We start from the raw sequence: 27910 nt of genomic DNA on the forward strand, positions 1-27910 counted from the left end.
CACGCCTGTTTATCAGCCTGACTGCAGCAGTTTTCAGGTGTTTCTGTTCTGTACTGTCGGCTGCTGACTGGAGCTGGAGGGGAAATGGACTTTACGCCATGAACACAACGTTGCAGGGAGGAGAGAGGAAACTAAGAGTGAATCAGAGTCTCTGCCGGGTGCTGATGTTGTTATGTTTTATATGTGTTAAGTTTAGTCTTGTTCGCTGACTCTCTTGTTCTCCAACCAAATGAAACACACCGTTATCTTGAGTAAACTTGTGGAGACATTTGGGATAATAAAAGTGAAGATAATAATGTTCTGTGTTTGACGGCACATTGAGAATTTACAGCGTTTGAACATTTGGAATCATTCTTGAGTTTTTGTTGTAAAGAAACACAGATTGAGTTTAGTTAAGCACTGCAGGCACAATCATATTTATGGTATTATGGTTGAGGCAGAATCCTCAGAGGCAGGTCTCTCAAATCTTGACGAATAAACCCAAAACTGTCTGTGGGACGAGATTCAAATAGAAAAGTGTGAAAATGTTTTAATTGGGTGAACAAACATGGCCTAAACCCTCCATATAGAAAGAAAAGAAGATAATCCTCTTTTCAGCTGTAAGAAAGCTGCAAAACAAGACTGATGCTTAAGGAGCTTTATCGCTACAAGACTTCGAAATGAACCATAATTCAGCGTGGACATTAAAAGAATGAGAATAAACCATCATGAATGTGTGTGTGTGGAGGAGAGGGTCTGTAAATGTGTGTGTAATTAGTGTGTGTGGAGGGGGAGGAGGAGGAGGAGGAGGAGGAGGAGGAGGAGGAGGACGTTTGGTCTTGTGGGATCAGTGCACAGGGAGGAGAGGACGAGGGAGAGAAAGCGTCTGGAGGAAGGGATCAGAGGAGACAGACGACAGGAGCCGAAGGCTGATTCAGAACCACACAAACATGCCCAATTTTGAAGGAACCTGGAAAATGAAAAGCAGCGATAAATTTGAGGAGTTGCTCAAAGCTCTGGGTGAGGAAAATGTATTCTTTGTTTTTTAATGAAGATGTGAACATGTTTTAGAGAAAGAGATTTTCAAAGTTATCAAGTGACTGGGGATAGAGGTCTACAAAATTATCTGCACTATGGACAACTAATCCTAGAATATAGATTGTAAAAAACTAAGAATTAAACAAAATGCATGACACTTGATGTACAAATACTGGAGACTAAGATTTAATTTAATGAAAAGCTACAATTAAAGGTTATATTTTCCACCATGTTTGCACAGATCCAATTTGTCTAATTTGAGCAGTTTTAATGGTTTTATGTACAGAGGTGTGGCTGCAGGAGATCGTTCATGATTCCAGTACGGCTGGTTTTAATTACAGGACGAGGAATCTCATGCACTGCTGCTGTGTTGTAAGTGATGGAGCACACGAGGAGGATAGATGGGAAACAGACTGAAACGTTCTCTCGTCTAACTGTTTGTAAATGTGTGACAGCGGGTTTATAGGTTTTCCGCTCATTTGGAGGAAAAGACTCCATCATGATCTACAGCAGAGCTAAACAAAGGCAAACGCACCAGCATTCCTCTGTCTCATCACCTCGTCACTGCACGCTCTATATTCACAACATCTGCTGATAGCTATCGCACTCACTGGATGATCTTTTTATGATGACAAACCAACTCCTTAAATATATTGTCTGAGTTGTTTCACTGTGGCATACACCACTCCAGGTGGTCTCTGAAATAGGACGTCTTTGTGACCAACCTTCAGCTGCCAGAGACATATAACAAGTCAGATTATAAAATGTGGACACAGATGACCTTTTACTCCACGGTTTATGTAAATCTTATCCATTCACTATTTAACAGACTCGTCAGCCTTATTTCAGATCAATACAGAGAATAAATGTTGGTTGTGGAGGTTTCTGCTCACCATGAATATGTTGCAACTTCATGTTTCTTCAGGTTCAAGTTTAATTTTCCTCTTGTTCTTAAGCCCCACTTAGGTTCAGGCACCAAAACCACTTGGTTCGTGGTTTTTACTGACACTGATGTGTATTTTCACGCTTACAAAAGATGAAACTCAAGGCCACCACCAACTGCCTTATCCGACCACTCTCCGACCACTCCGTTGCCACTTGTCTGACTCGTTCGACGAAAAAGTTGCATTGAAACACATCGCTTCGACATGCTGCCTACTGCACAGTGGCGTGTACGTTCTGTGCTTGCGCGAGATGCAATGAGTGGGTAGCTCTAGTGTTAAAGACTAGGGGTTCATGCGCTCTCTTTACATACTAAACATGCAGCGAGGCATTACCAAACGAACATTAACTCGTCCTGAATGGACATAACAACCAGTCTCGTGCCAGTACTGCAAAACATGAAAACGGGGAATGACGGAACGGAGTGCCTAGAAAGTGCACAGCGCACACTGTATTCTGCCCTTCCCACACATCGCACTGATTCGTTAGCACACCGCCGATCAGACTGGCCATTCAGCTGGCACACAACCAATCAGAGAATCCAATGGCTCAGACGTCCGACGGCCCCGAAAGCATCCGACACAGCTGAACACACCAAACATATTTGTTCCCGACCTCGTCCGAGTCTCCCCAAATGCTTCAGACATCCAATGGTTGGGCTGGTGTGTTCCTGCCTTCAGTCTTGAACCGTGGTCACTGGCTCGGCAGCCTGGACTCACTCTGAATTGTGTTCCCAGGTGTGAATCCAATGCTGAGGAAGGTGGCAGTGGCGGCCGCATCCAAGCCCCATGTGGAGATCAAGCAGAACGGTGAGCAATTCTACATCAAGACTTCCACCACCGTCCGCACCACGGAGATCAACTTCCATATCGGAGAGGAGTTTAATGAGGAGACAGTGGATGGGAGAAAGTGTAAGGTGAATGAATTAAACTGTTACAACAGCACATGATCTACAGCAGAGAAATAGGAATTGTTCAATCTTCAACAAGTACAAATAAATCCAACTGGCACTTGAACACATCATCCTGGAGGTAAATGTAACACATGATCAGGCATCAATACAGCGACTATGCTTCCCTGTGACTATACTAGCAAACAAGCTAAAGATGTAAAAGACAAACACACTGGTGTTTTCTCCACAGAGTTTGGCCACTTGGGAAACAGAAAACAAGATTTACTGCAAACAGACTCTGCTAAGCGGGAATGGCCCAAAAACATTCTGGAGCCGAGAACTCAAAGGGGATGAACTCATTCTGGTGAGTTGTATTCGTTGAGCTTCCTGCAGACAGATAAGAACAGAGCCATAAATGCAGCTGCAGACTGAAATGAATCAAGTATACGGAGCACAGTGTAGATCAACACACTCCTGGAGCCTCGTGTGTCTCTCAAGGATCCTTCTCTCAGGGTTTTCTTTTACAAACATGGCTCCAAGATTCATGAAGACAGTGACTTGCATTTTCATCTGAAGTCTAAGCAGGTCAATGAGCAGATGTTTGGATGTTTCGCAAACTGGGATGTGGTGTCACATTTGGAGGCCGCTGTCTTGAGAGCAGTCACAGGCACAGTCCTCCAAGTTTGTCTCAAACACAGTTGTGCTGCGCAGCTTCCCTTACACGAATAGTTTGGTATTTTGGAGAAAATTGCTTGTTAGTATTCTTGGCTGGACCCAGAGGCGGAGGTGGATGACACCCCTGCTCTTTCACAATATGAAGCTACTGCCAGTAGCAGCTTTGCTTGGTTTAGCACATAAATGCTGCGTCCCATTTAGTTCAGAAGTTGTAAATGATAGCAGCACATCACAGAGTCTTCACCTCCCACACACACCGTGGCAATATGTCCACGGACTCATTTAAAACCACACAGAGAGCGTATAAGTGCTGATGAACACTACATTCTACATCCTTTTCTCATTTTTGATGCATGGGGCAGCCATTTTGGATTTTGAAGTTAGGGTTGGTGATGACTTCAGGGAGCGTTCCAGTTGGAACTTTCAACAGCGCCGTGCAAATGGTATAAATTTAGGCACAAAAACCACTTGGTTAGGAAAAGATCATCTTTACATACCTGGTGCTGTTGTCACAGACAGGTCGTCTAAAAATATACAGTGGTGGGTGAGGCTTGCAAATGTTGAAACACCATCCATTTGCTCTGCCTACCTGTGTGACAGGCAGGTCACATTCATGTAATCTAGATTTTTACATTTTAAACTGTCATATCTGTGTTTCTACATGTTTTGTCACAGTCAAAGAATCTGGTTTGACAACATTTCATTCTGCGGACGGAGCTGAAAAAATCATTTGCAGCTGCAGTTCTTAAAAGGAGATATATAACTTTCATCTTTCTCTTGGAAAGAAAGCAAATTGAACATATTTCCCTGCCAGCAGAACCATGTAGCCTGGGTCAGGACTTTTGAATCCATATCTGTCATCAGGCAAGAAATCACGGCAGACGCAGAAACCAGATGGATGATTGGGAGAGGCCACAGCTGGGTGGTGACACCAGATGTGAAAATGTTCCACAATCTGGTCAACTTTTTTCCCAAATACTACGTAGTTTCTAGGAAATGTTCTGTGCTCCCACTGGACAGAACATGCATCTCTCTGAGGGTGTGGATCATCTGCATTTGAGAGACAGCTCACTATTATGGAGTGATATTTTCATTATGTTTCAACATCAAATTACAGATAAACATCAATAGACAGTCGTATTAAAGAGGACTGAAAGGCCTGAACGGTGGACCAGGAGTCAGACTCTGACTCTGATGTGATTCCAGTTTTGGCTTCATACGCCACATAAATAAAAGAAAGAAAACACAAAAAAGGCTGAAAACAAGTGAATTATGTGTTACAGCCGGCAGCAGCACGTATTCTGGGATTCCACAGGGAAACTTCATTTAGATTTATACAGGAAAGAATTAACATTTCACGGCCGTGCGTTGTGTTGTCAGACAGCACTTGTGATCTTGCATCCATCAGAAACACTTCTGCCTCCAGTTCCTGGCAATTCAAGATCACTGAGACTGAGCAGTCTTTTTTTTCCTGTAAACATCTGGGCCTGCTTGGATTTATTGTCCAGATGGACAACAAAGCCGAGTCCAGTTTGGCTGGTGGAGATCTCCTCTTCACTGACTCACTCTGCTCTGCAGAGAGGTAATCAGGGAAAAATTCAAGAGCGGCTGTAGTTCAGACTGAATGCACAATTTCAAACTGAGAGTGAAGCTTTGAACAGTGTTTATATTCAAGAGACTGTCTGATTGTTGTGGAGCGACCGGCTGTCATCTGACTGACACAAACCGGAGAGAGAAAGGATGATGAGTTTTACTGTGATCCCAGTGAGGAGAGAGGTCAGATGTTCTTAATTATGATCTGTAATTTATACATAACTTTCTTTGACCATTTTAACATCTGAATGATGGAGCAGAGAAACAGACTCAGGGTACCTGCCCACACTTCATTTACTGACTGAAACAAACCTGAAAAACCTATCAAAACACTTAGAGAAGCGCTGAGTTCTTAAATAAGATGAGAAAGATGGGCTTCATTGGCTGTCTTATTTAATGCCTAAAGAAACTTAATACTGAATGAACAAACTGACCTTAAAGGACAACACAGTTTATACTGTTTTACTGCATTTATATGTGGCAGACCCTGCCACCTTTCTATCATCAGACAGTGTTCTGGGACCTTATTCTCCTCTAAGAACAGCTGGTTTATTCACTGATGGAAAAAATAAATATTTCTGAGTTTGTATTTTTACCTCATTAATATTATGAATCTTTAAATTCTGAGTTTGAATCTGTTCTCAATAACCACAAAGGCCTCTTTAAGATCTTTATTCAGTCTCATGTTCTGCTTAAGCAGGATGGGACAGTTATTACATCTTTAATCATGTGGGTCTGTTTATGTCATTCTCATGAGATCCCTGATAGACTTGTTATAATCAGTTAAAATATTGGTGAATAGAGGAGGCCTGCTGTAAACCCTCCTCTGTTAGCTGCTCCTCATAAACTCTTCTACAGGATCTCAGTTCACACTTAACCTCTTAGTAAACACACATAAATGCTCATGAATTTGAATAGAGGCAGGTAGAGAGGACGATGCGGACCTTAATGAAGACAACATGTGGGTGACTGCTCAGGTTGATCTGAGTTGGGCCGATTGTAAGAACCGTGGAGACGCTACAGTAAGAAGGGACGAGGATGAATGTGTCAGAATGTGCAACCACTCTGTTAGTTGTCCACAGCCAGGAATCTCATATGCTTCACTTACATTTCATTTTATGTCTTGATTTTTAAAGATGAATTCAGTCCTGGGTCGGCTGCTTTATGATGGTTCTGGATCCAGATGAACTGTGGTGTCAGAACTGTGTGTGTCATCCGTTGGGCTTTAATTGGCCTCATTGATCATGTTGTTGAGAGATGCCACTGGACCCTAGCGTTACCTCCAGTTAATGTCTCCCTCGGCATCGCGCCACTTGCCAGATGGAGTCGTCGCAGCTCCATTTTTCACAGCGCCGGCCCGTTTCCTCTGTCCCGTCACACTGCCAGGCCTGAGATAATGATGATGTGTGACGTTAATGCTGCGCCCCTGGGACTCCCATAAATCTCTGGACTCCCACGAGTAACCTGGGGCTTCCAGTGTTTCTTCCCCATTTTCATACCAGCTTTTGTCGCAACTGTTTCATTAAGCAGGCAGCTGAGTCAAATTAGGATCATGATGTTGGCCAGCATTTAGGCAATTACACTGTTACTGAAGACATTCAGGGAGAACAAAACATGTGGCTCAGAGGGAAAATACTTAATGCCTTATTTCCTTTTACGTGTCTTCAGTTGTCCTGTGCACAACAATCACAGCATAAGTTGAAGTGAAGAGGTACTCATACTTTACATTACTGTACATAAGCAGGTATTTTTCAGGTGTCACAAATATCTGTACTTTCCAACCCAACATGTGTCTGTTTGACGTCCTGAGAATGAGACTCAACTATCAAATATCAACTATCTTTATGGTGCATTCAGGAACAGCCCGGACAAATCTTACTGACTGTACTTTTAAGTCTAACAGACTTTTAACTATAACAACATGACGTGAGCTTCTGTTAGCTTTGCACAGAAATGGCCACTAGAAATGTCCTTCAGTTTTATTGAGTATATTTCAGAGCCTGTACCCTATTACTTTTACTGGATCAGTTCAATCAGTTCTTCTGTATACAGGAATAAAAATAAAAAAAATTATTAAATATACTGTGGTAGACAATTGTAAAATAGTGATGAAAAGACTAATGTGGACAGGTTGTGCAGCAGCAGTAACGTATGAAAACCAGTGATGGACAGGTGAGAACATGTGGCGCTGATGATGCACATACACACATAGATACACACAGGTTAATGGCAGGAGATTTTTTTCCTGTGACTGTGTGTGTTCACAAAGTAAAACTACGTCAGCTCTAATCAGATTTGTAATCTCGTTGCAGATCTTCGGAGCCGATGACGTGGTGTGCACGAGGATCTACGGACGAGTGCAGTAGAATCCACGTTTCCACCAACAAACCTCTCCCATTTCTCCAGTGAGAGAATTTTCATGTTACATCAGCATCCAGGGTTTTACATCTTCATGGAAAACACAAATGGATATTAAGTATTGCGGCTTTGTTCCTTTTTGTATATAATTTTCTTTAGCATTGAAAATTAAAACAATCAAAAGCAGGTTTTTTTTGGTCATACTGTTCAATCTATGCATCTGATCTTTGACCCTGTGAACAATGAAAAAGATGCCGTCAGCAGCAGCAGCTGCAGCAGTTTGAATACTGACTAGTGCAGATTTCACATCAAGGAGCAATTTGTAATAATTTTTGTTTAAACCTTTAAAATGTGCCGAGTTGTCCAAGATATTCTGTGTTGTCCTGTTTGTTTGGTCCATTCTTACAGAGTGCACCAGTGACAAATAACTTTCTGGCCAAAGCCACAAACCAAAGAATGAGGACAAGCTTCTAGAAAGGTAAATTTAATGCGAGAGTGCCTTACACCCTCTTTTTCCAGCCAGCAGGTGGGGACTCCCCTGGTTTCAGAAGAACTCTGAATGTATGATTTAAGCTTTAAAGCTTTAAAGCATTAAAGCTCTTCTAGTAGTGACCCAAAATACAATGAACCTGAAAATTAGCAACATTGCTCCATGAAATAACCAATTTCATATAAACATGAGGCAGTAATAAAGAAATAAAGTGATCAGCTGAGCTTCAGTCTATTCAAAGGATAGTTTAATGCCAAACACCATACTAACACTCATGTACAACATCAGAAAAGTCAAGAGAAGAGACAATAAACAAGGTACAAACCATGTCTTTATGTACAATCAGCTCCGCGGGACATCCGGTGGTGTTCTTTATTAAACACACTAAATATAAAAATAAAAACCCAGATAATAAAACTGTTCCAAGATTGTCTGTAGCTGGTAGGTTACTGACCATCACCTTTGATGCAGATCAGAAATATGTAAATGGATGAAATTTTGTCAGACAGCTTCTCTTGGCTGCATACATTTCTGTAACGTAATGAAAAGCCTGTTGCTCGTATGTCGAGTATTACGGATGCCTTCCAATCTGACCTGTCCTGCTAAATCCACAAACCCAGCATCAATACGCAAAGTTTATAGAGGAAAAGGCAATAGACATCCTTAGCTTACATCCCTGTTTTAAGGGAATACAACATTCACATTTGTATTTCAGCTGCAAATACAAACTGATAAAACTGCGACTGAGAGAATTATTGCTTGTTTGTTTTCATCATCCTTGAACTGTACACAAGTCACACGGCTGACATCACGTATAGACTGTACATCAGTCAGTGTTTGTTGGCAGCACTGGGCATAAAAATAAACACAACTTATGTACAGTTTTTATAGGTGAGACCACAAAGCTGTCGTACAGATTCTAACCATTTGGTAAAGTTAAAATACAACAAAAAGTTAATAGTACTGTTAAGACTGCAGTATTGAAAAAAGGGACACAGACTGTACTTTCCAAAAGGAGAGATTGCTGCTCAGCTACATTCAATCATCTTAAAACCACGAGTGAAAATCATGTCAAAAACTGAAGGTAGAAATGCGCAGAAAGGGCTTTTATATAAAATGGGTCATTTGTTCCTACTGAATGAAGACAACACAACGGACCAAAAGGGAGAAAGAGCTCTATAGAACATCCTTTGGTAAAAAAGTTACAATTTTGCATTTTCTTAATAAACTTCTCTGCAACCTCTAACTAAAGACTGACACTATGTGTGTGTTAATGTTCGCTACACATCAATAACATCTGATAAAAAAAAAAAAAAAAAAAATCTAGATATAAACAACATATTTACACAAAGTGTTTGGGCGGTCATATATTATTGTCCTCGATACACACTGCTGGCATTGTATTGACACCAAGCAACTACTCAGCACTCGCCAGAGATGTTGAGTATACATATTCATACTGTTAGAGTGCCTTATTGCACCTTCACCAGCAAAAAGGGAAACATTCACAGGCTACACAAGTTTACAGCTCAAAGTTCAACAACACACATTTCAAACAGAAGTAACAGGTGCTTGTTCTTACTAAAGAGAACAACTGAGGTTGTTTGTTTGGATTCCTGTAAAATGGTGACGTGGCCCTAAAAACACTTTGACTTCACTGTAGAGTTTCTGAGGTTAAGTTACGAAATGCTTGACTGCTTTGACCAGGTTTAAACTGTAGACTGATCCAAAGAGAAGATGCAGTGAGGAGTGGTTTCTCGGTATATTAAATTGTGTGTAAAAGTCTGCATTTCATATATTCATATATATTTATTCATATATATTTGATATTGCAGTAAAAGCTTGAAAGTTAGGACAAAAGTTCCTGAATCAGTTCCGGCACATTCACAAAGAGTGGACAGCTTACATCCCATTTAAATTGTGGATTAACAACCTTAAAGATTTTCAGTCAACTGAATCTGGCAAAAGCAGTTTGGAAAACTCCACATGGCGCTACTGTGTGTGTGAAGTCATCACTGGCAGCTTGTCGTGTGAAGACGGCCACAGTTTATCATCCTGCAGAGCGACTACAGTGTTCTGTACTTCACCCGGTACTTGTTAATGTTGAGATAATGGAGGACCTCCGGGCTGCAGGTGGTAGTGCAGGACAACATGCCTTCTCGTTCAACTCCCATCAGCCACTTCTGGTTGTCGACAGCCATGTCGCTGGTCACATGCTCTTTGGCCCAGGTGTCCAGCCAGGCCTGGAAGCGTCTGTGCAGGCGTGTATTGACCCGCTGCTGGGACTAAACAACAGAACAACACAGATCAGCGACAAAGACATCAGAAAGGCACAGAAATAAACCTCCACAGGATCAGCTCATTAAATCAGGGTGTGACATCAAGACAACCACTGGACTGCTGAAAATGGAAGACTGGCTGTAATGACAATCTTCAGCTCTTATCCTTTGGGGACTTGAGAAAATCACTGCAAGTGAATGTGGATGTAACTTTTTGACTACATGTTAAGTGTTGGCCCCACAAATCATCCACACTGACTTGGAGGCTTTGTCTCACAACAGCACAAATGCTGAAGGGTTCTTGTTATCAAGTTACATATTTTAAAAAGTGGTATTAATACATATAAACTTATATATTAATTTTAAAATTGGCTTGTAGAATACAACTTACAAAGAGTTCTAATCATTTGTAAAGAACAAGCACAAATGCTGCAAAACCCTCCACATGATTACGACCCCAAAACATGAAGTTAATGACAAATTACTGCTAAAATACTATCTCACTACTGGAGGTAACAATGTACACATTACCTATATATTGCTAACTGTTGATAGCATTGTGAAATCACTGTAAAAAAAATAACACAACATTATTAGTGACCTAAATGCACCATGCAGCAGTTGGCCAACTGCACCGGCAGCACTGCTCAATTTATCACTGAGTAATATTTATTTTATATATTATACATCCTGCTTGTTTTCACACATTATTAATACTACACAGCATTTAAGTGAGTGAAGTATTGTCTACCGAACAGTAATCCTCTAAATCAGTGCGACTTAAGTACACGCGTTGGATGGCGCATTTTAAGAAAATGTTTTAAATAAAAAGTTTGCAATTCTGTGTACAAAAAGTTGGAAAAGCTACAACCGATGACCCTAAAAAAAATTGCTGAAAATGTCCGCTGGGGTCTAAATACATCCGTTAGTTCTGGAGACCTAATTGGCTTGTGTGCTGCACCAGAGCTAAACTCTGGTAATGCTTCATGCACTGCAAAGTCTACGCTTCTTTTGTTGCTCTGTTGACAACAGAATCTGCAGGATGTTGATGAAGACACATTTTAATATTTTAGATTTCCATTTTAACCTTTAATAATGAAGCAGGAACAGATCTATAGTAAGTATTGTTAACATCTTCTGTGCTTACCTGATGAGCCCGTGTGAGTGCAGTGTGCCTGTACATGTAGTCCTCTGACTTGCAGACATAGACCATCTTGTAGGAGTTGAGCTTGAACATGCACTCCATCTTTAGCTCACTGCTGTCGTCCTGCGACTTGTCTGAGGGGCCCTTGTTCATCCTGTCCTGCTGCAGTTGCTCCCATCCTCGCTGGCACTTCCTTATTCGTCGCAAATTCCTGAAAGCCGAAACAGATCGACAAGCATGAACAAGACTGAGTGACCCCAGAGGAATTCTTCTGATTACTCCACATCAAAGGGGTGCATCACGTTTACAGGGAAAGTTCGCACAAATTTATGGAATCAGTTTTATTTTCACTTGTAACATGACACAATTTTATGTGTGACAGTATGTAGGATCTTAAAGTCTAGGGGATGTGATCGGGTGCAATAAACATGACATTAAGAAAATCTGAAAGCAGTATAGACAAATTTGAGAGGACTGTCCCTTTAAACAATTATTTTTAAACCCATGCATTGCAACTCACCGAGTAATAGAATTAGATTGGGAGTCAAATCATTCTGGGGAAATGTGGATCTATAAGAGCAGCAGAGGCAGCAGTCGTAACATTTCTGTACAGTGCACTTCCGTTGCACAACCACAGTTCAAATCGAAATCTGCTTTGCAAACAAATAATTGGAAATGGCTCCTGATTTTGAGCAGGTTATAAAAAAATGCAATTATTCACCCCACCTGAATGAAAGTTTTAAATGTGTACTTACCACTGAGGGTACAGGTGAGCGGGGACTGAAACCATGAAGCATATTTTTGCATTCAGGGCTCCACTTAAAAGACATGACAGTGAGGCCAATTTCAGGTAAAAACTGTTAGAAACAAACACTAGAAAATTGCTGCCTGATTGGATACCAATCAAAAAATATGAGCTGAGAATACTTTGATGTGCACATACTTTCACCAACAATGTACAGAGTGTTATGATCATGAGATGAAGACCCAACACAACTGGAAAAGAAACGGCTCATTTACTGCTGTTTGTGAATGTATTTATGAAGTCGTTTGACCTCTTGTGCTGCTGATCTCTCATAGATTTGATGAAAAATAAAAGGAGAAAAGGACAAGATGTGGGTGAGCCCACTGATAAATCATAGTCAGGCACCAGATTTATGCAATGGGTTGAATAAGAGAAAACTAAGAACAAGATTTGTTTGTGCTTTAAATACTTTTGAAATGTTTATGGTAATGGACAGCCATCTCAAAGAAACATTTAACTCAAACAAGCATCAAAAAGCAAAGACAGACTTTATGTGCAACACTCAACTGGAGCTATAAGATAGAGCGGACACAACCACGCCTCCATGCACAGCTCTCAGGTGTCAGGAAAGAAATACACCAACATGAACATACAATTTAGACAATCATTTTATTTACAAACCCTTCTCCTCTGTACAAGTGTTGCAGATAATGTGCTTGACCAGAGTTTTTAAAAACGAATGAGCACTAATCTCCGTCAAACCAGTGGAAAAATCCTCACCAACAACAAAAAAGTTGCAACGGGAGTGCACTGTTTCCACTGAGAGTTATTATTACAAACATAACACTGTGTATAACAGACTTAAACAAATGGACATTTCAACATTTACATTTGCAAAGAGTGATTAAGTCACATACAGGACCTTTGATCTGAATACAGTTACAAACAAAGGGCATGATAAAATAGAAAAGGAAACCAGGACTTCACTGTTGTCTTAACAAAGTCTTTCAGGTCCAACACAAGAGCTTCAGTCTCTCAATCTCAGGTCAAAGACATCGTAGAAAAGTTAAATTAAAATGAAAAAGTTGGAACCCATTTGTTTTTCTGTGCATTCAGTGACCTTCGTTCTTATGTTACACAATGAAAAGATCATCATTTTAAATTCAATACAATGCGAATAATCAAACCAGATGATTCCTCACAGCTGTCTGCTAAAGAGGGAATTCAAAACCCACAATCAAGCCAAAACCACTTTTAAAAAAACCTTCCTGTTAATAAATAAAATTCCCATTAAAAAGGAACTGAATCAATGAATAAATAAATTCCATTTTCTTTAAAAGATGGCCATGTAAAGTGCAATCTTCCATGTGAGGCAGATGTCAGAAACTGAAAAAATGTTGGAGGCTGATGAGATTCCTAACAAACAGTTGGGCATTCAGTCACTGCAAGCATTTCACTGTAGCTGTGGAGTTATTTTAAAATCTACCTTCAAACCATCTGTTTATTCTTTACTAAAAAGGCAGAGCTCTGATGTCAAAGATGAAGATGTTTGTGATTACAGAGAGCTTCCTATGTCAAGCTTGTGCAGAAGTGCCACTGTTTTTATCTCTGAAAAGGAGTTGTGTTTGGCAGCTGGTTTGGCTTGTCAACAGTGGAGTGGCTGCTCGGCTGCCTAGAGCCTCAGGACAGAAGCTTATAGTGTGCAGACAAGAGGGAGACATGGCTGGGGCCTCACCTGGGGAGGAACACCGGCTTCTGGGTGAGATGCTCTCGCAGCTCTGGAGATGCAGAATCTGAGTTCAGGTATCTCCCCACATAGTCCGACCACCTCTGTGCAGGACAGAGCAGAAAAACAACATGTGAATTAAATATACAAAACAGTATAGTGACATACTTCACCTTAGAAGTCTCCACTAAACCAGACAGAGATTATGGCCTTTAAGCTAAATAATTCCACATTTTACCCACTGAGCTGAAAATGTTAGGTGACCTCACATTATTACTTGAAGCCTGACACATAATCCCCCTACATGAACTTACTGCAGGCATATTGGTTTAGACGACGGATGTTAGTCCTGGTTGATTTTGCAATCTAAAAACCCAGCACCCATAACCAGTAACCAACCTCTTAATAAAGACAAAAGTGCGAAATGATTTGATATTCAGGAGCCACTTTCCATTTAACCCAGCGCTCTGACGACTCAATGAACTCCGGCTCACTGCCAGCACCCAGCAAGGCTGCCTGACGTGCAGGACGGAGAGGCTCTGACTGAGGAACACACTAGTCTCACATAAGTGGACTCATTTCCACTTTTTGTTTTGTTGATGTGTCTGGACTGCATCTCCCAGTCAGCGCTGATGGAGTTAGAGGTAGTTGTGAAGTTAACCCTGTCAGACGTTTAACTTGTCATTCTTCTTGTCAAAGTGCTTTTCCCTGTGTTTAGTCACCATGGCTCTCAATGTTCTAACGTACGTGGAGTCTACCACACTGACGAGCAGCATATATCTCCTCCAATTGCCGTGCCCAATTTCTTCCCCCTGCTACATGATCGTACTAACCAAAAGTGTAGCGTCACACATTTCAACTCATATAAATACTTACGCAAACCATTTCACCACCACTCTGGCCTCATAATATATCTGCAGCTCTCAGATTGGTTGCAGGTTGTACTACACAAGATGTAGCTAAGTACACATACCTAATGAACTGACGTTACACTATATGAACTACAACTTAATACTGACACTTACCTCTGCCTCCGCTGGCTCATCAGAGTTCTCCTCTTCTGTGTCCAGCAGCTCCATAGCCAGACTGACCGATCCTTGGCTCTTTGCAAACATCAACTAGTCGAAACAAAAGCAATCAGAGAAAACTGCATAAAAATGAGGTGTTCATAATAGTTGAAACAGATGCACAATGTTATCATCACTTTCTGGCCTTGTCATACCTTGAAGCAGTTCTCATCTGACATAAGCTGCTCTGATTTGCGCTGGTAGGCGCCCTCAGCTGTGGCCCTGGATGACTGTGTGGACAATGTGCCCCCAGTGGCTTTATTGGCACATTCGCTGAGGTACATGTCCGTCACACGCACACAGACATCATCTGTGACAAGGTGTTGGAGCTGAAAAGGCAACAGATTTAGCATATGACATCTGTATCCACAGAAACCAAGCTCACTTAGATTAAGCCTGTTAAGTGCAGAGGCTAATAATGATAGCAACACTAAACCACAGTGCTATGCATCTTTTTGATCAATCACATAATATAATATAAAGTTGATTTGCAGACCTGTCGAACAATGCTTTGGATGAGTTTGTCCATGGTGAAGGCAATGTAGGCATGGATGGTAAACATTTCCCTCAGGGAGTCTTCGTACTGAGCTGGCTCCATATTTCCATCCAAAAGATTACGCACCATTTCCAGAAACACTGAGTAATAGTCCTCCACATCAACATCCACTGCAGGCAGAAAACAGTAAATGAGTTAAATTATTAGTGAAAATGACAAGATGTGATGCACTGCGGTTGTGTCGTGGAAGGATTTAAGTGCAACTGTAGAAAACTTAAGAGAGTTTAAGTATTTTCTCTTACTTGGCTCTCTCATCTTCAGTTGGATCGCTGGGTTTTCATTCTTCTCTCTCTTGAGCCCCAACACCTCTCTTTCCCACTCTTGTTCACGGGCATCCTCCTCAATCTGCTTCTCAGCTTGCCCGTAAATTTTTAGCAAACGAGAACAGAGAATGTGGTGAAGACGAAGGAAGATATACCAGTAGTTGTTCACAAACAACAAGTTATAGGCATCATCCGTGCCTCGCAGCTTCTGAGCTGCCGTGTTGCTGAAGAGGAGCTTGGACTTTGACGGGCTGCTTCCTGGCAGGCCGTTGTGCTTCTTGGGGCCATCTGGATCCATTTCCATGTCTTCTTCCTCCTCTTCTTCATCCTCCTCCACATCAGAGAGCTCACCTCGCCGTGCAAACAGCAGGTCAGGGATGAAGTGGTGGATGATCTGTTTAATCTTGTACTTGTCTTCTTTCTGGATTCCCACCTGTCTTTTGACATGGTGAATGATGAGGGCAGCCGCGTCCTCCAGGATTTGGCTGTCATCATAGGTCAGGGTCATGTGTGGGCCACTTAGTGGCAGTGTGGCAGCTTCCTCTGACGATCGCTCCTGGCGCTACAGGACACAGAAAGGAGTAGATTGAGCTGAATTTGGAGGCATGTCATTTATTAGACATATAAATAAAATAAACTAGATGAAATGAGCCATGTCCCATTTACAGCTTCACAACATAAATCCAACTGTGCAGTTGTGGAAAGAAATTACTGTGCCACCAACCATTGATTACAACGAGTCATAATGTTTCCCTTCTTTTAAATTCATCACATTATTTTCAAGAGAGCACGTTTGCTTACATCATCATAGAGCATCTCGATTTCATTCAGTAAGGTCTTTGAGCGCAGCACTTTGGTGTCGTTCTGCTTGAAGTTGATGCCTTGATGGTCGAGAGACTTCAGATAATACTTTTCATTTTGCTCCCGCCAGATTTTGTTGAAGCCTCTTTGAGCTTCTCTCCACTCCTCATCCTTCATTTTTAATCTGGAACAGACACACAAACAGACGTCTTGAAGTCTTTCTAAATTGAATCTCATAAAGTATGAACAACTGTTAACACCTGACCAGATAAGAAACTGAAATCCGAATTTTAACCTTTTCAGCACTATGGGGACAGACACCGCTGGGTTCCTCTTGAGCCCGTCGATGATGTCGTGAGCCTTGTCTCCATATATCCTCTGGATAGCTTTGCGGTGAATGACCTCTGAGGAGCCGCCCATTGTGTTGTCAAGCTTGAAGCGCAGCTGCTCCTCAGCCGACATGCGAGACAGCCTCCGCTGCACAGTCTCCAGGGCTCGTATCGTGGCAAGGTTAGCTTCTAACACAACATCCAGCTAAAAGGTAATCAGAATCAGAATTCCTTTATTTGTCCTGCAAACAGGAACATTTCTTCACCACAGCAGCCAAAGGACAGTAATACTGCTATAAACAACAATAAAAATAATAATAATAATAGTAAAAAATAAACAATATAATAAAAAGGTAAGAAATAGAAATAGACTCATACACATTGTATATAAATAATATTTTACAATATGATCAGCGTAATTGTAAGCAGTGTGGCAGTGTGTTATTGTTAATATGTTTACAGTTGAGTTTCACTGCTTTTGTCAGCAATGATGTTTTTGTAGAATATTTTACATCTATGGCTTTTCTGTGGTCTTGACTTCAGATCAAAGTGCATCATGAGCCGTTTTTAGACAGAGCACCAAGCCGCCAAGTTGCCCGTCCTTTTGGCGGCTCGGTCCGCTGATCACAGCAGCAGACCGTCACTTCATCCGCGGACATTGAGACAAGCAACCGGACAGCCGCTGAGATCCGGGAGATGCTAGTGTCTCCTGGATCTCAGCGGCTGTTTGGTTGTATTAGCTTGTTGTTGTAGCGCAAGCTAGGAATGGTCGCTACTTTCAAATTAAAAGCCCCCCATTAAGAAGCCAGTTCTAAACTCCGATAGGGTGCAATGTGAAGTTCTTATTTTAAAGACAAATTTGTTGTCACTCTTCACAGCCCAATTTCGAGCTTCATGTCACGTCACATGTTTATGCCTACCTCAAAGGCGGCTTTTGGAAAAGGAGAAATATTACGCCTTGGTTTTAGAAAGACAGGCCGGCACATTGCCGCCCTTACCTTGGAGAAAATGTGCCACCTTCTCTAAAAAGGGCTATGGAAAGGAAGTGCTGCTTACGACCATGCAAGAACCAAGTTTTTTTTACTTTGCAGTGTGTTTGGACAGAGTGTTCCTCACCTCAAAGCGCTCATCCTCACATCTGTAGATGTGCTCCTCATATTGAGTCTTCTTGGAGCTCACAAATGTAGAATCCTCTGACCACGATGGGAACGACACCCATGTGTCATTCAGGACCTGCAACACAACACCCAAGTCAATTCAAACGTATGTTTAAGAGTTTTTGAGAAGATTCTCATTTGCAATCATATCGAATTCACAGGAGGCACAAGATTAATACATAATTAGAAAAAGGTTTTAAAAAGTGTGATATTTAAGACCCATTGACAAAAATCAACCACAGCTGAAAAACCGTTGCACTTCATATCGATGCAATAATCCTGTGTAATGTTGAAAAAGGTGTCAGGGGAAAATTTCAATCAATGCCAAGTTTGCTCATCTGAAAACAAATATTTCTTCAATCATTTCTCAGGTGAAGATATGACATGTATAAATGTAAACTGTCTTCTCAGATGGAAGGATCGGCTGCTTTTCTGCCATTTTATTGTGATTTTGAAACACTCCAGATTTGTTGACAATCAATCACACAAAATAACAAAAAAGAAAATTCCGCTAGCATTGTCAACCATAACCACCATAGTAATGTGCGTACCAGAGCTAATCACTGCAGAGCTCACTTCCACGACATACCTTAGGAAACAAGCGGATTTATACCTGCAGCGGCTTGAGCTGGACCGGGATTTTGCTGGCGGTTCGGTCCTATTCTGTGCATCTGAACTGAGTGTTCCACAACATGAGACTAAACGAGTCCGGACCGAGTCTGTTCCGGTCTGAGGAGATCCAGATATGCGAGGACAACAAAGTGGAATCTGAATCTGTGGATATTCGTGTATAGCTAGCTGCTAGCTCAACCCCACGGCCCACCACCCGAGTCAACGGACCGGCACGTGCAAAACCGGACTTAGTTCGCTTGTTTGAGAACACTGCCGTCATGTTTGCTTTGTGTCTGGTGAAATGGTAAAACCAGGCTTTTGTCTCGAAAGTGTCCGCAAGCAGCAAGTTTGGCTGCTGAGGAACATGGAAAGTTGTGTGAGGGATGCCAGTGGAGATACAGACAGCGACAGAGATGGCGAGTTTTGAGAGTAGAGAGATTTGTGACATATAACGTGTTTGGAGTGTATAGTTAGTATGTTATATAGTGTATAGTTTAGTGTGTAGTGTAGTCGTTTTTTTGTGTTGCCAGTCAAAACAAGGAAGGGACTGCTGAATGTGGAACAGGCAGGAATGAGCTGAGGAGCCCAAAGCCTGAGGCATTGCCTGCATTTAAATATAAATAGTTACAAACAACTTACTTACATATTTGTGGTTTTCACAGTAAAAAATCTAACTTTTTCCTACTCTGATTTTATGTCATTTTGTGATTTTAGGTCCATAATGTTAATATAGTACGTCAAAATGAAAAAATAACTGTACAGTCACACGTGAGGTTGTGCTGAAAATAATGACACCAAACAAGGCAAGGTAAATAGTTTTTAAGGTGAAATATAATGGTATAATCAAAAGTTGTCAAAAACAGCCAATTATATCCCTGACGTCCCACCTTCAAACACAACCTCATTTGGCCATCCATGAAAAAGCTACTGAACCTCCCACTTTTCTATAGGAATACATGCTTCCTACGGGCAATGCACTAGTGTTCTATTAAGGTTGTTAACATTTGTTGACATTTTATTGACTATTCAATGTATCCATTAAAAGCACATTTGGTGCCTGGTGACTGTAAATTTAGAAGCAGCCACTGAACACAACACCAGTCATACTACTGAGGCTATTTTCCAGATACACTGACATTGTACCTGGTAACCCTGCAGAGGAGAATAAACATGTTATCAAGACAGGACTACCTTTAATAAGCAGAATTCCTCTAGTGACTCACCTCTCTGCACAACGGAGTCCTGCCGGTGCACTTGGGCTGCTGGTAGCTCTTTGGGAGTGCTCTGTAGCTGGACCCCAGCCTCTTGCAGGAAGCGTAGTCAATCTCCATGGCGATGCCCTCTGTTGCACGCTCCTTAGGTAAACTCTCTGCGTGGCTCGACTCCCCGTGGCTCGACTCTCGGTAGCCAAGGAAGTTTTTAAACCATGTGAAAAGCTCCGGGAATTTTCTGTCAATAATGGCACAATATATGTGCAACAATTAACAGAGGGGCTATGGCCATGTGGCTGACAGGTTTGTGTAATAATGACACTGGTAGTTGATATGCAAGTATTACATTTGATGTAGCTCTATCTATACTATATTTCATTAAAATTCATCTCTGACAAGTAAAACAAGGACATAATGTTTAATCTGAAAAAACATCACAAGACACTGCTCAGTAACAGAGTAGCTGTACTTGGTAGTACCACAGTGCGATATACATAGAACTGAGTACCTGTTTGCATCTCAGGCACAGTAACACAGTCAGAGGCCCTGAAGCGCTGGTGACTTTTGGTGTGTGTGTGTGTGTTTAAACTCACGCAAGAAATGGGATGACAAGCTGCACCAGCTCGGCACGAGAAATTACTTCCTGGTTGAAAATGTGAAGACACCGCAGGAAGTTGTCATAGGCCTCAGAGCTCCTAAGAGCCTTTCTCACCTGTTAAAGGAAAATGAAATCAACAAACTTTCGTGTGAGCTGGTTTATTTTTAACAGCTACTGGTGCTACCTGTAATAATACTGACCTTCTCAAAAAACATTGTTTCAGTGCTGGTGCTGTGTTTGCCGACTTCACTCATGCCGTGGTCTTTCCCCATTACTTTGGGTTTTTTCTACAAAGGTGTAAAGAAATGAAAAAAAATATGATTGTTGCATGCTCTGCAAAAAGAAAATGCTAAATGCTCTTATAAAACAATAATATTACTCTGAAGTTTGGGAAGATTTAAATACTTCCAGCTGCCAAACTAAAACAGTCTGATAAACTGTAGCGTGAGACACTGCTGAACTGTGATAGATAGATAGATAGATAGATAGATAGATAGATAGATAGATAGATAGATAGATAGATAGATAGATAGATAGATAGATAGATAGATAGATAGATAGATAGATAGATAGATAGATAGATAGATAGATAACAGTGTAGCAGCAGCATTATGCACAGAGACAATAACAACACATTGAAACAAAAAGAACATCCTATGCATATTAAAGCAATATAAAAAATGTACAAAAAAGTATAAATAAGCAGTATTGATTGTGTAGTATAAGGTGCAGTGAACAGTTAAGGTGCATCAGTGAGGTGTTTTGCTAATATTTAGCCCTCATGAATGTAAATTAAAGACAAAAGAAAAAAACACCACAAACAGCTGAATATATACAGACAGCAGCAGCAGCATGGTGTGTACCTTGACAGGTGGTGTGGCTCCCACTCCTGTGGGTCTCCTGATTGGCAGGCCATTCTGGCTAAGCCTCTGCTTGTTGTTCAGTAAGGGTCTCTTTACTGTGCCACCGTGATCATTACGCACTGACTCTGCCCTGTCTGGTGTAGCCTTGCCCAGCAACTGAGAAGAAGATTGCAAAATATAATGTCACCAGAGAGATGTTTGTCCTTAGAGTTTCACATTTTCTGCAGGACTGTTAATGCAATGGTTCTCAAATGTTTTGTCATGACCCCATTCAAAAAAAATAAGCTACTAGCTAAAAAAGCTACTGAAAACACAAGCCAGGCTTAATCTTATTAGGAAAGGGCTGGCAGGCTGCCTTTGCTAGCATCAGAACACCCAGACAGCCAGAAACAATGCCAGCACCAAAGACATTTTTCAAATCAAGTCCAGTTAAAGTGAAACTTACCATCGAGCTGTTTGCATCGGGCAGGAACTGTCCGAACTCTGAGAGTAAGTCCTCCTGGTTTTTGAAGAGTCTTGCCACCTGAGTGTAGACCTCCTGCTCCGTCAGTGCCGGGGTGTAGTTGCCTCCTGCCTCTTTAGCATTTCGCTGTTCCTTCTGGAAATTTTATTATAAAAATAAAAAGGGAGGTGAAAAACACACTAACACTGGGTATCAACAGTCTGCATATGCTACACTGCCCACATGGCATTCCTTTTCTTACCTGGTATGTGTGTAGGATTTCCAAGAAGGCTTTGTAGATGTCTGGCTGACCCTGGAAACGGTTCTTGATCTTGTTGACATAATTTATAGCATGGTTGAACTCCACCGGCTGGTTGTTCTGGAGAGCGGGCCCACCGGACGGCGTGCTGCTCACAGGAGTGTGGGACTGAACGGAAGGTGAACGTGGTGAGGCGTAGGAGGGGATGGATGGGTTGGGCTGGCTGGTGGGTGTATGGGCTGGAGACTGAATTGGCTGATGGGATAGACAAGAGAAGAGCATGTCAGTGTACACTCATCGGGTGACGATTCAGTTTGGTGTGCAAAACGTTTTGTATCTCAAGTCAAATTCCAATGCTATTAGCTGTAAAGCAACTTAAACGAAAACTTCAAAGATACAATTCAGTGGATCAACGTAGCAGCCTGTATTCTACCTTGCTGGTTTTATTCGGAGCAGGTTGGGTGGGTATGGTTGGAGTGGTGGTGGTGGTGGTTGGGGTAATGGTGGCGGCGGCCGTGGTAGTTGTGGTGGTCGTGTGCGGACCAGCCTGTGGCAGACTCTGGTGCTGGGGTTGGCTTGCAGGTTGGCTGGATGCTCCACTTACAGGGATGTTATGAACAGATATACCATGAGGGGTGATGTAGTGGATCTGACCAGGCGTGGTCACGTTCACTAGATCGTTGGTTTGAACCTCGATCTTATATCCGGGTGGCAAGAATGTGTTAAAACCCATAATGAGGTCTGGGTGGCCCTTGAAGAGCTGCGACACACGGTTGATGACTCCAGGAGTGTCGATGCTGTAGAGGAAGAATGAATGAGAGTAATTCATCATCAACTTGGTCCAGAAACCAGTCTGCATGTTACAGATTAAAACTTGATATAGACTGTTTTACTTGATGAGGATATGTCAATAAAATCAGAACTGACCTCTGAGACTTGAACTCTTTCATAATATCAAGGAAATCATTATAAACTTGCGGCTGATTCCCAAACTGCAGCTTCACTTGATCCAGATAGGACAACGCGTCTTCAACCTGTGAAGTAAAGGAGAACCAATATTGTATAAGTTCTCTCCTCAGCTGTGTCACACTGAATGTAGAATGAAAATTGGCTCAAATCTGTAAAAGTCAAATAAGTTCCATACAACTTAACACTGAAGGTTTTGCTGTGCACTACAACTACTTGTTTCTATGGTGGGGTTACCTTCAGACGCTGAAACTGTTGCTGTCCTTGGGTTGAAGTCATAGCTGTGGGTGGATGAACGTGACCTTGGACCACTGCTGGGCCCTGGCCCTGAACTGCTAGGCTGTGTGCGTGCGGACCAACATGAGGTGCTGCATTATGTCCGTGCCCATGTCCACCTGTATTCTGGGGCATTGTAGGGACCTGTTCAGGAAGAAATGATGAGGACTTTAGGATCCTCAGACTTTACAGATGTCCTTGTCTCTTCTACATATTTCTACAATTAAATTGAATAAAGTACAGCTTGAAACAGAATATTAATCAAATTAAATTAATTAATTAATCAATTAATTAATTAATTAACATTCAGTTAAGAGACTGCTAGTTTAAGAAGAAGCACCTCAACATCTCTTCTATTTGATCAGCTCACAGAAAGAGCAAGTTTTAAATGAACTGAGAAGTTTGAAACAAAAATGGTCTTTTGCCTTGTGAATCATCCTTAAATCGTTTTGAGTCTATGGAGCTACTCATTAAAATCTGTTTATTCACTAAAAGGTACGCTTTATGGGAATTTGGTGCTTGATAAAGGTTAGTACAGGACCCAAGTGAAGACAACAGCACTACTGCCACAGAAACTGCTTTCTAAGATGAACACATTGGTAACAGTCTTCATACCTGGTAGCCTTGTGGGAGAGAATACTGGATGCCGGTGGATGGCTGCATGTTGTCTACAGATGCCTCTATCACAGTCGGGGCTGGGGCAAGGGCCCGGTGCTGGAAGCTGTCTGCAGTTCCTTGAACTGGAGGTCGTCGTGACTGCTGCTGCTGGGGTGAAAATACTAGTTCTGGGTCCTCCACACGCCTCTTCATTGTATATGCATACTCACGAGGGCTGAAGTAGAAAGAGAAAGAACAACAGTTAACAGGGATCCTAATAGTTAAGAACTGGTAAAGTCATTTGAGGCAGTTTAAATTGTAATTTGGTCATAAAAAATCAATTATCAAAAAAAGGCCATAACTATCTGATGGCTCTTGAAGCACGGTTACAATGACACTATGCCACGACATGTTAAAAAGTCTTTAAAAACGGGCCTGATTGCTTGTTTTTACTGTTATTGTGATCCAGCATCCATGAGGTGTAAAAGGCTCCCACCAGAGTGACACTTTGATATTTCCAATCAACACCACTGTCTTACATTCAACCTTTATTTATGCACTATATTTACAATTACTGGCATACTGATGAACTCTATGAGAGCCATATTTTACAAGTGTCCCAAGTCTACAATTCAGACAAATCCACAAAATGACAATCAATCAGTATATAAATGAAACAAAACCAGGGACAATCCTTAAAAGTAACTCAGTGCATGAAAACAAATGACTGTGAAGAAATCATTTACAGCAGCTTCTCTATAAAAAGACATATTACTGACCAGCCAAATGGCTGTTGCAGCCAGTTAGGGACCGTCTGTCAAGTGATGACAGACACATTACAGTTCAGAGCTGGAGCCGCCTCTTGATCTCTGTGGATATCCCCATTCATCCCTATCCCCATCTCTGTGGATATCCCCATCTATCCCTATCCCCATCTCTGTGGATATCCCCATCCCCATCTATCCCCATCCCCATCTCTGTGGATATCTCTATCTATCTCTATCCCCATCTCTGTGGATATCTCTATCTCCATCTCCGTGGATATTTCTATATATCTCTATCTCCATCTCCGTGGATATCTCTACATATCTCTATCTCCATCTCTGTGGATATCTCTACATATCTCTATCTCTATCTCCATCTCTGTATCTCCATATCTCCATCTCCGTGCACATCTCTCTCTCTCTCTCTCTCTCAATTCTCTTTGTTTATTGTCTTATTCTATCATTAGGTCTCATGTATGTCTTTGCATCCAGACATCACAGCTCCTCCTTTAGCTGTTGGTTTACAATTTAAGATGAGCAACTCAAAATTCTGACTGGAGTTGTCAGATCGATCCATGTTGGTATACAAGTACAAGGTACAGATTTGGGCAGATACCAATTATTAGGAAACAATGGGACTGAGAACTGATGTTTGGGACAGATTATCAATTGCAGCTCAACTGAAAGTCTTTGTGTCAAAATTGTGAACAACCAGTGCTGAAATAAATTACAATTAAGTTCTGTTATTAAGTATAATTTTCAGGTACTTTGAATCTTTCCTCATTTCTGCTACTTAATACTTAACATTGACTGAACTGAATTACTAGCGACTTGCAGATTCAGTTTATTCAATGTTTGTATGTTATCACTTTTTGACAAGTTGCCACACAGGTAGGGTTGTGGGCGGAGCCAAACTAGCACATTTTTTTTAATGTTAACATTTAAATTATTTTTTTTTATCAGCAATATGACAAAAAGAAAAACAACACCTATATTGCTAATCAGTGAATACTGGACTGGCCCAAGTGCACACTGACACCTGTTGATAGTATAAAGTCTCACTGTGAGGCCTTAGAAACATTTTTCTGAGCATTTGTGGGCATTTTCTGAAAATAAACTACAGAAAAATATAAGATGCAATCCACTTTCAGAATAATTATTGTGTGATATAGGAATTAAAAGAAAGAACAACCACAAAATTGAACAATATAAATCCATTTTAACGATTGCATTACAGTTACTACACGTTGTGTCCATCTGGACGTTTCACTGCACATTCACACACATTTATAGCGACATGTAATTTACTGACGGTCCCTGGGCAGACGTCACTGCAGCTGGTCAGCGGGCAGCAGACATTGTGCCTCACCGTCCTGCACCACCAATTTCGGAAAACACGGTGCCTGAGCGTCCGGTCTTCAGACGCCGAGATTGCGCCTGTCGCAAATCCAGCTCCAAATATTCTTTGCCGAACGCGAAGCTAAGACGGCAGACAGTGAAAGAAGTCGAAATCAGCTGACTAGCGCTTCTGAAAGCTAACATTTTGCTGCCAGCCAACATTTTACAGCCATGTAGGCGCTGCCGCTCGCTGTAGCCCTGCCTCATCCCCTCCCCCTCTCTGCCAAACACCGAGCTTAACGCCAGCCGTTTTCGGTGAGCTGACCGCTTTCGCTAGTCTGATGGCTGACGTTGGCTTTCGTCCTAGCTCGGAGTTTTGTGGCCGGCGAGCTAACCTTTATTAAATGCAGAAAATGCTAGTCGGTATAAAGAACCAGTGAGTGTCGGTGTTTGTCACTCCCGGGTCATAGCTGACCGTCCTCAGTGAACGGGACTCTGCTTGCTGAAAAATCCAGATGAGCTGAACGTGTCGGCTAACTGACGTTACCCTTTCTGTTAGCTAAAGATACCGAAAAGGAAACAGCCGTGCTTCATCGCAGCTGTCAACACGCTTGGCTGCTATGTTGTGTAGCATAGACTACCGTTACATTTTATTACTTAAATAATGTTACATGGTCAGTAACTAATTCTGGTTATGCTAGCTGGTTAGGTAAGGAAGAAGGATGGCTAGCCAACAAGCTAACACTAGCTTCTTCATAACGTTAACGTCGCATTAACGTCAAGTTATGCGAGAAGTTCGACAGAAAAAAAAAATCGTTAACACACACACTGCCTTTCCGCTAGTATGGTCTGTGTCATAAAATCCAGACCCAGTCAGTAAAGACTGATACAGCAAGAGCAAACTAACAACAAAAATGCATGTTGTCAGGTCAATCTGCTCAGCGTTAGCATGTCAGCTAACGTTAATTCATGGTCGCTGCTCTTAGCCTGCTAGCTTTACTTAAACTAGCTTGACTAACTTATCGGCGCTGCACGCTATTGTAGCCGCTCTTGACCCCACATGGTATTTTGTGGGGACACTAAAGTACACCAAAATGTTAAGTCATCAAATAAAGGCAACCTGAGTTGGATCGCTATCTGGTCTGTTCAGCAAGGTTATATAGCAGCTATATGCTACGTTAGCACAACAACCAACCCCCATCAGTACAGGGTATCCGGCTAACAAGCTAATACTAACTTACCTCGCAGGCTGCCACCAGCGACAAGTTGACCCACCGGTGTAACGCAGTCCAACCAGTCAACCGCCACTCGTGTATTCACTCGGCCGTGACAAAAAAGTGAAGTTCTGAGAAGTGGTCGCACATGAAAATGTCAAAATGAAATTGGCCGTAGTGGCTACGTCGCTAACAACAGTGTATGTATGAAGCGGTGTTCCTTGAACATAGAGGCGTGGCTAAACGGAGGGCGGGCTGTCTCCTTCCAGGCTCCGCTGTGATTGGTCAGATCTGCAGAATGAAAACAAATACAGTACGGGCGGAGAGCCAGAGGATGGTTCATAGTGCTGGTGCTGGTCCTGTGGACTCAGTCTGCTCCACAACCTGGCTGTGGCCCAGCATCAACAGCACTGGTCAAATTTCAACATATATGGATTTGCCATATTCTGTATCACTTAAAGATGAGGTCCCTCTGTGAAGGTCCCAATGGGCAGGTCCCTCTGTGTGCAGGTCCGTCTGTGCAGCCTGCATGTTCTCACCTTCCTGCCTCCTCACCATCCAAGGACACTTCTCACCCTTAATTGTCCGTGAATAGATGTTTCCTCCCTGTATGTCTGTGATGAGCTGGAGACTTCTTCCTGAGGGTGCACCCTGCCAGCGCCCAATGTCTGTGATGGAAACTTCTCTGACAGGGACGATGGAGTTCAGCAGAAAGTTTATAACTATTGCTAATGTT

General features: G+C 41.9%; 2 protein-coding genes across 4 annotated transcripts; one reads left to right on the plus strand and one right to left on the minus strand.

Moving 5' to 3' along the window:
• Positions 1-851: 851 nt before the first annotated feature.
• LOC119017914 (cellular retinoic acid-binding protein 1) lies at positions 852-9289 on the plus strand. Its single transcript, XM_037095088.1, has 4 exons — positions 852-999; positions 2697-2875; positions 3102-3215; positions 7432-9289. The coding sequence occupies exons 1-4, from the start codon at positions 930-932 to the stop codon at positions 7483-7485; spliced, it is 417 nt and encodes a 138-aa protein (XP_036950983.1). The 5' UTR covers positions 852-929; the 3' UTR covers positions 7486-9289.
• Positions 8198-27412, minus strand: LOC119017913 (paired amphipathic helix protein Sin3a-like). Of its 3 annotated transcripts, XM_037095085.1 has the most exons (21): positions 27202-27412; positions 23877-24093; positions 23223-23405; positions 22947-23053; positions 22453-22816; positions 22023-22274; positions 21764-21916; positions 21319-21474; positions 20656-20742; positions 20451-20569; positions 19870-20095; positions 17994-18110; positions 16844-17082; positions 16549-16732; positions 15727-16309; positions 15425-15594; positions 15084-15257; positions 14887-14979; positions 13871-13965; positions 11394-11601; positions 10034-10252 (listed from the first exon to the last, which is right to left on the minus strand). In XM_037095085.1, exons 2-21 carry the CDS (start codon positions 24069-24071, stop codon positions 10034-10036), a joined length of 3924 nt encoding a protein of 1307 aa, XP_036950980.1. In that variant the 5' UTR covers positions 24072-24093; positions 27202-27412. The 3 variants fall into 3 exon arrangements, with proteins under 3 accessions (XP_036950981.1, XP_036950980.1, XP_036950982.1); XM_037095086.1 differs by lacking the exon at positions 27202-27412 and having other exon boundaries at positions 8198-10252; positions 23877-24071; XM_037095087.1 differs by lacking the exons at positions 10034-10252; positions 11394-11601 and adding an exon at positions 12786-13521.
• Between the last annotated feature and the right edge of the window lie 498 nt (positions 27413-27910).

This window comes from Acanthopagrus latus, chromosome 4 (assembly GCF_904848185.1).
Source record: "Acanthopagrus latus isolate v.2019 chromosome 4, fAcaLat1.1, whole genome shotgun sequence".
In the NCBI taxonomy this organism is placed as follows: domain Eukaryota; kingdom Metazoa; phylum Chordata; class Actinopteri; order Spariformes; family Sparidae; genus Acanthopagrus; species Acanthopagrus latus.

Excerpts from the sequence above, each read along its gene's own strand:
- LOC119017913 (XM_037095086.1), bottom strand. The coding sequence starts at position 24,071 with ATGAAGAGGCGTGTGGAGGACCCAGAACTAGTATTTTCACCCCAGCAG. Across the intron at positions 20,743-21,318 it reads GAGCCACACCACCTGTCAAG|AAAAAACCCAAAGTAATGGG; the intron begins GTACACACCATG and ends ACACCTTTGTAG. Across the intron at positions 11,602-13,870 it reads AAGCCGGTGTTCCTCCCCAG|GAATTTGCGACGAATAAGGA; the intron begins GTGAGGCCCCAG and ends TTCGGCTTTCAG.
- LOC119017914 (XM_037095088.1), top strand. The coding sequence starts at position 930 with ATGCCCAATTTTGAAGGAACCTGGAAAATGAAAAGCAGCGATAAATTT. Across the intron at positions 1,000-2,696 it reads GGAGTTGCTCAAAGCTCTGG|GTGTGAATCCAATGCTGAGG; the intron begins GTGAGGAAAATG and ends TTGTGTTCCCAG. Across the intron at positions 3,216-7,431 it reads AAGGGGATGAACTCATTCTG|ATCTTCGGAGCCGATGACGT; the intron begins GTGAGTTGTATT and ends ATCTCGTTGCAG.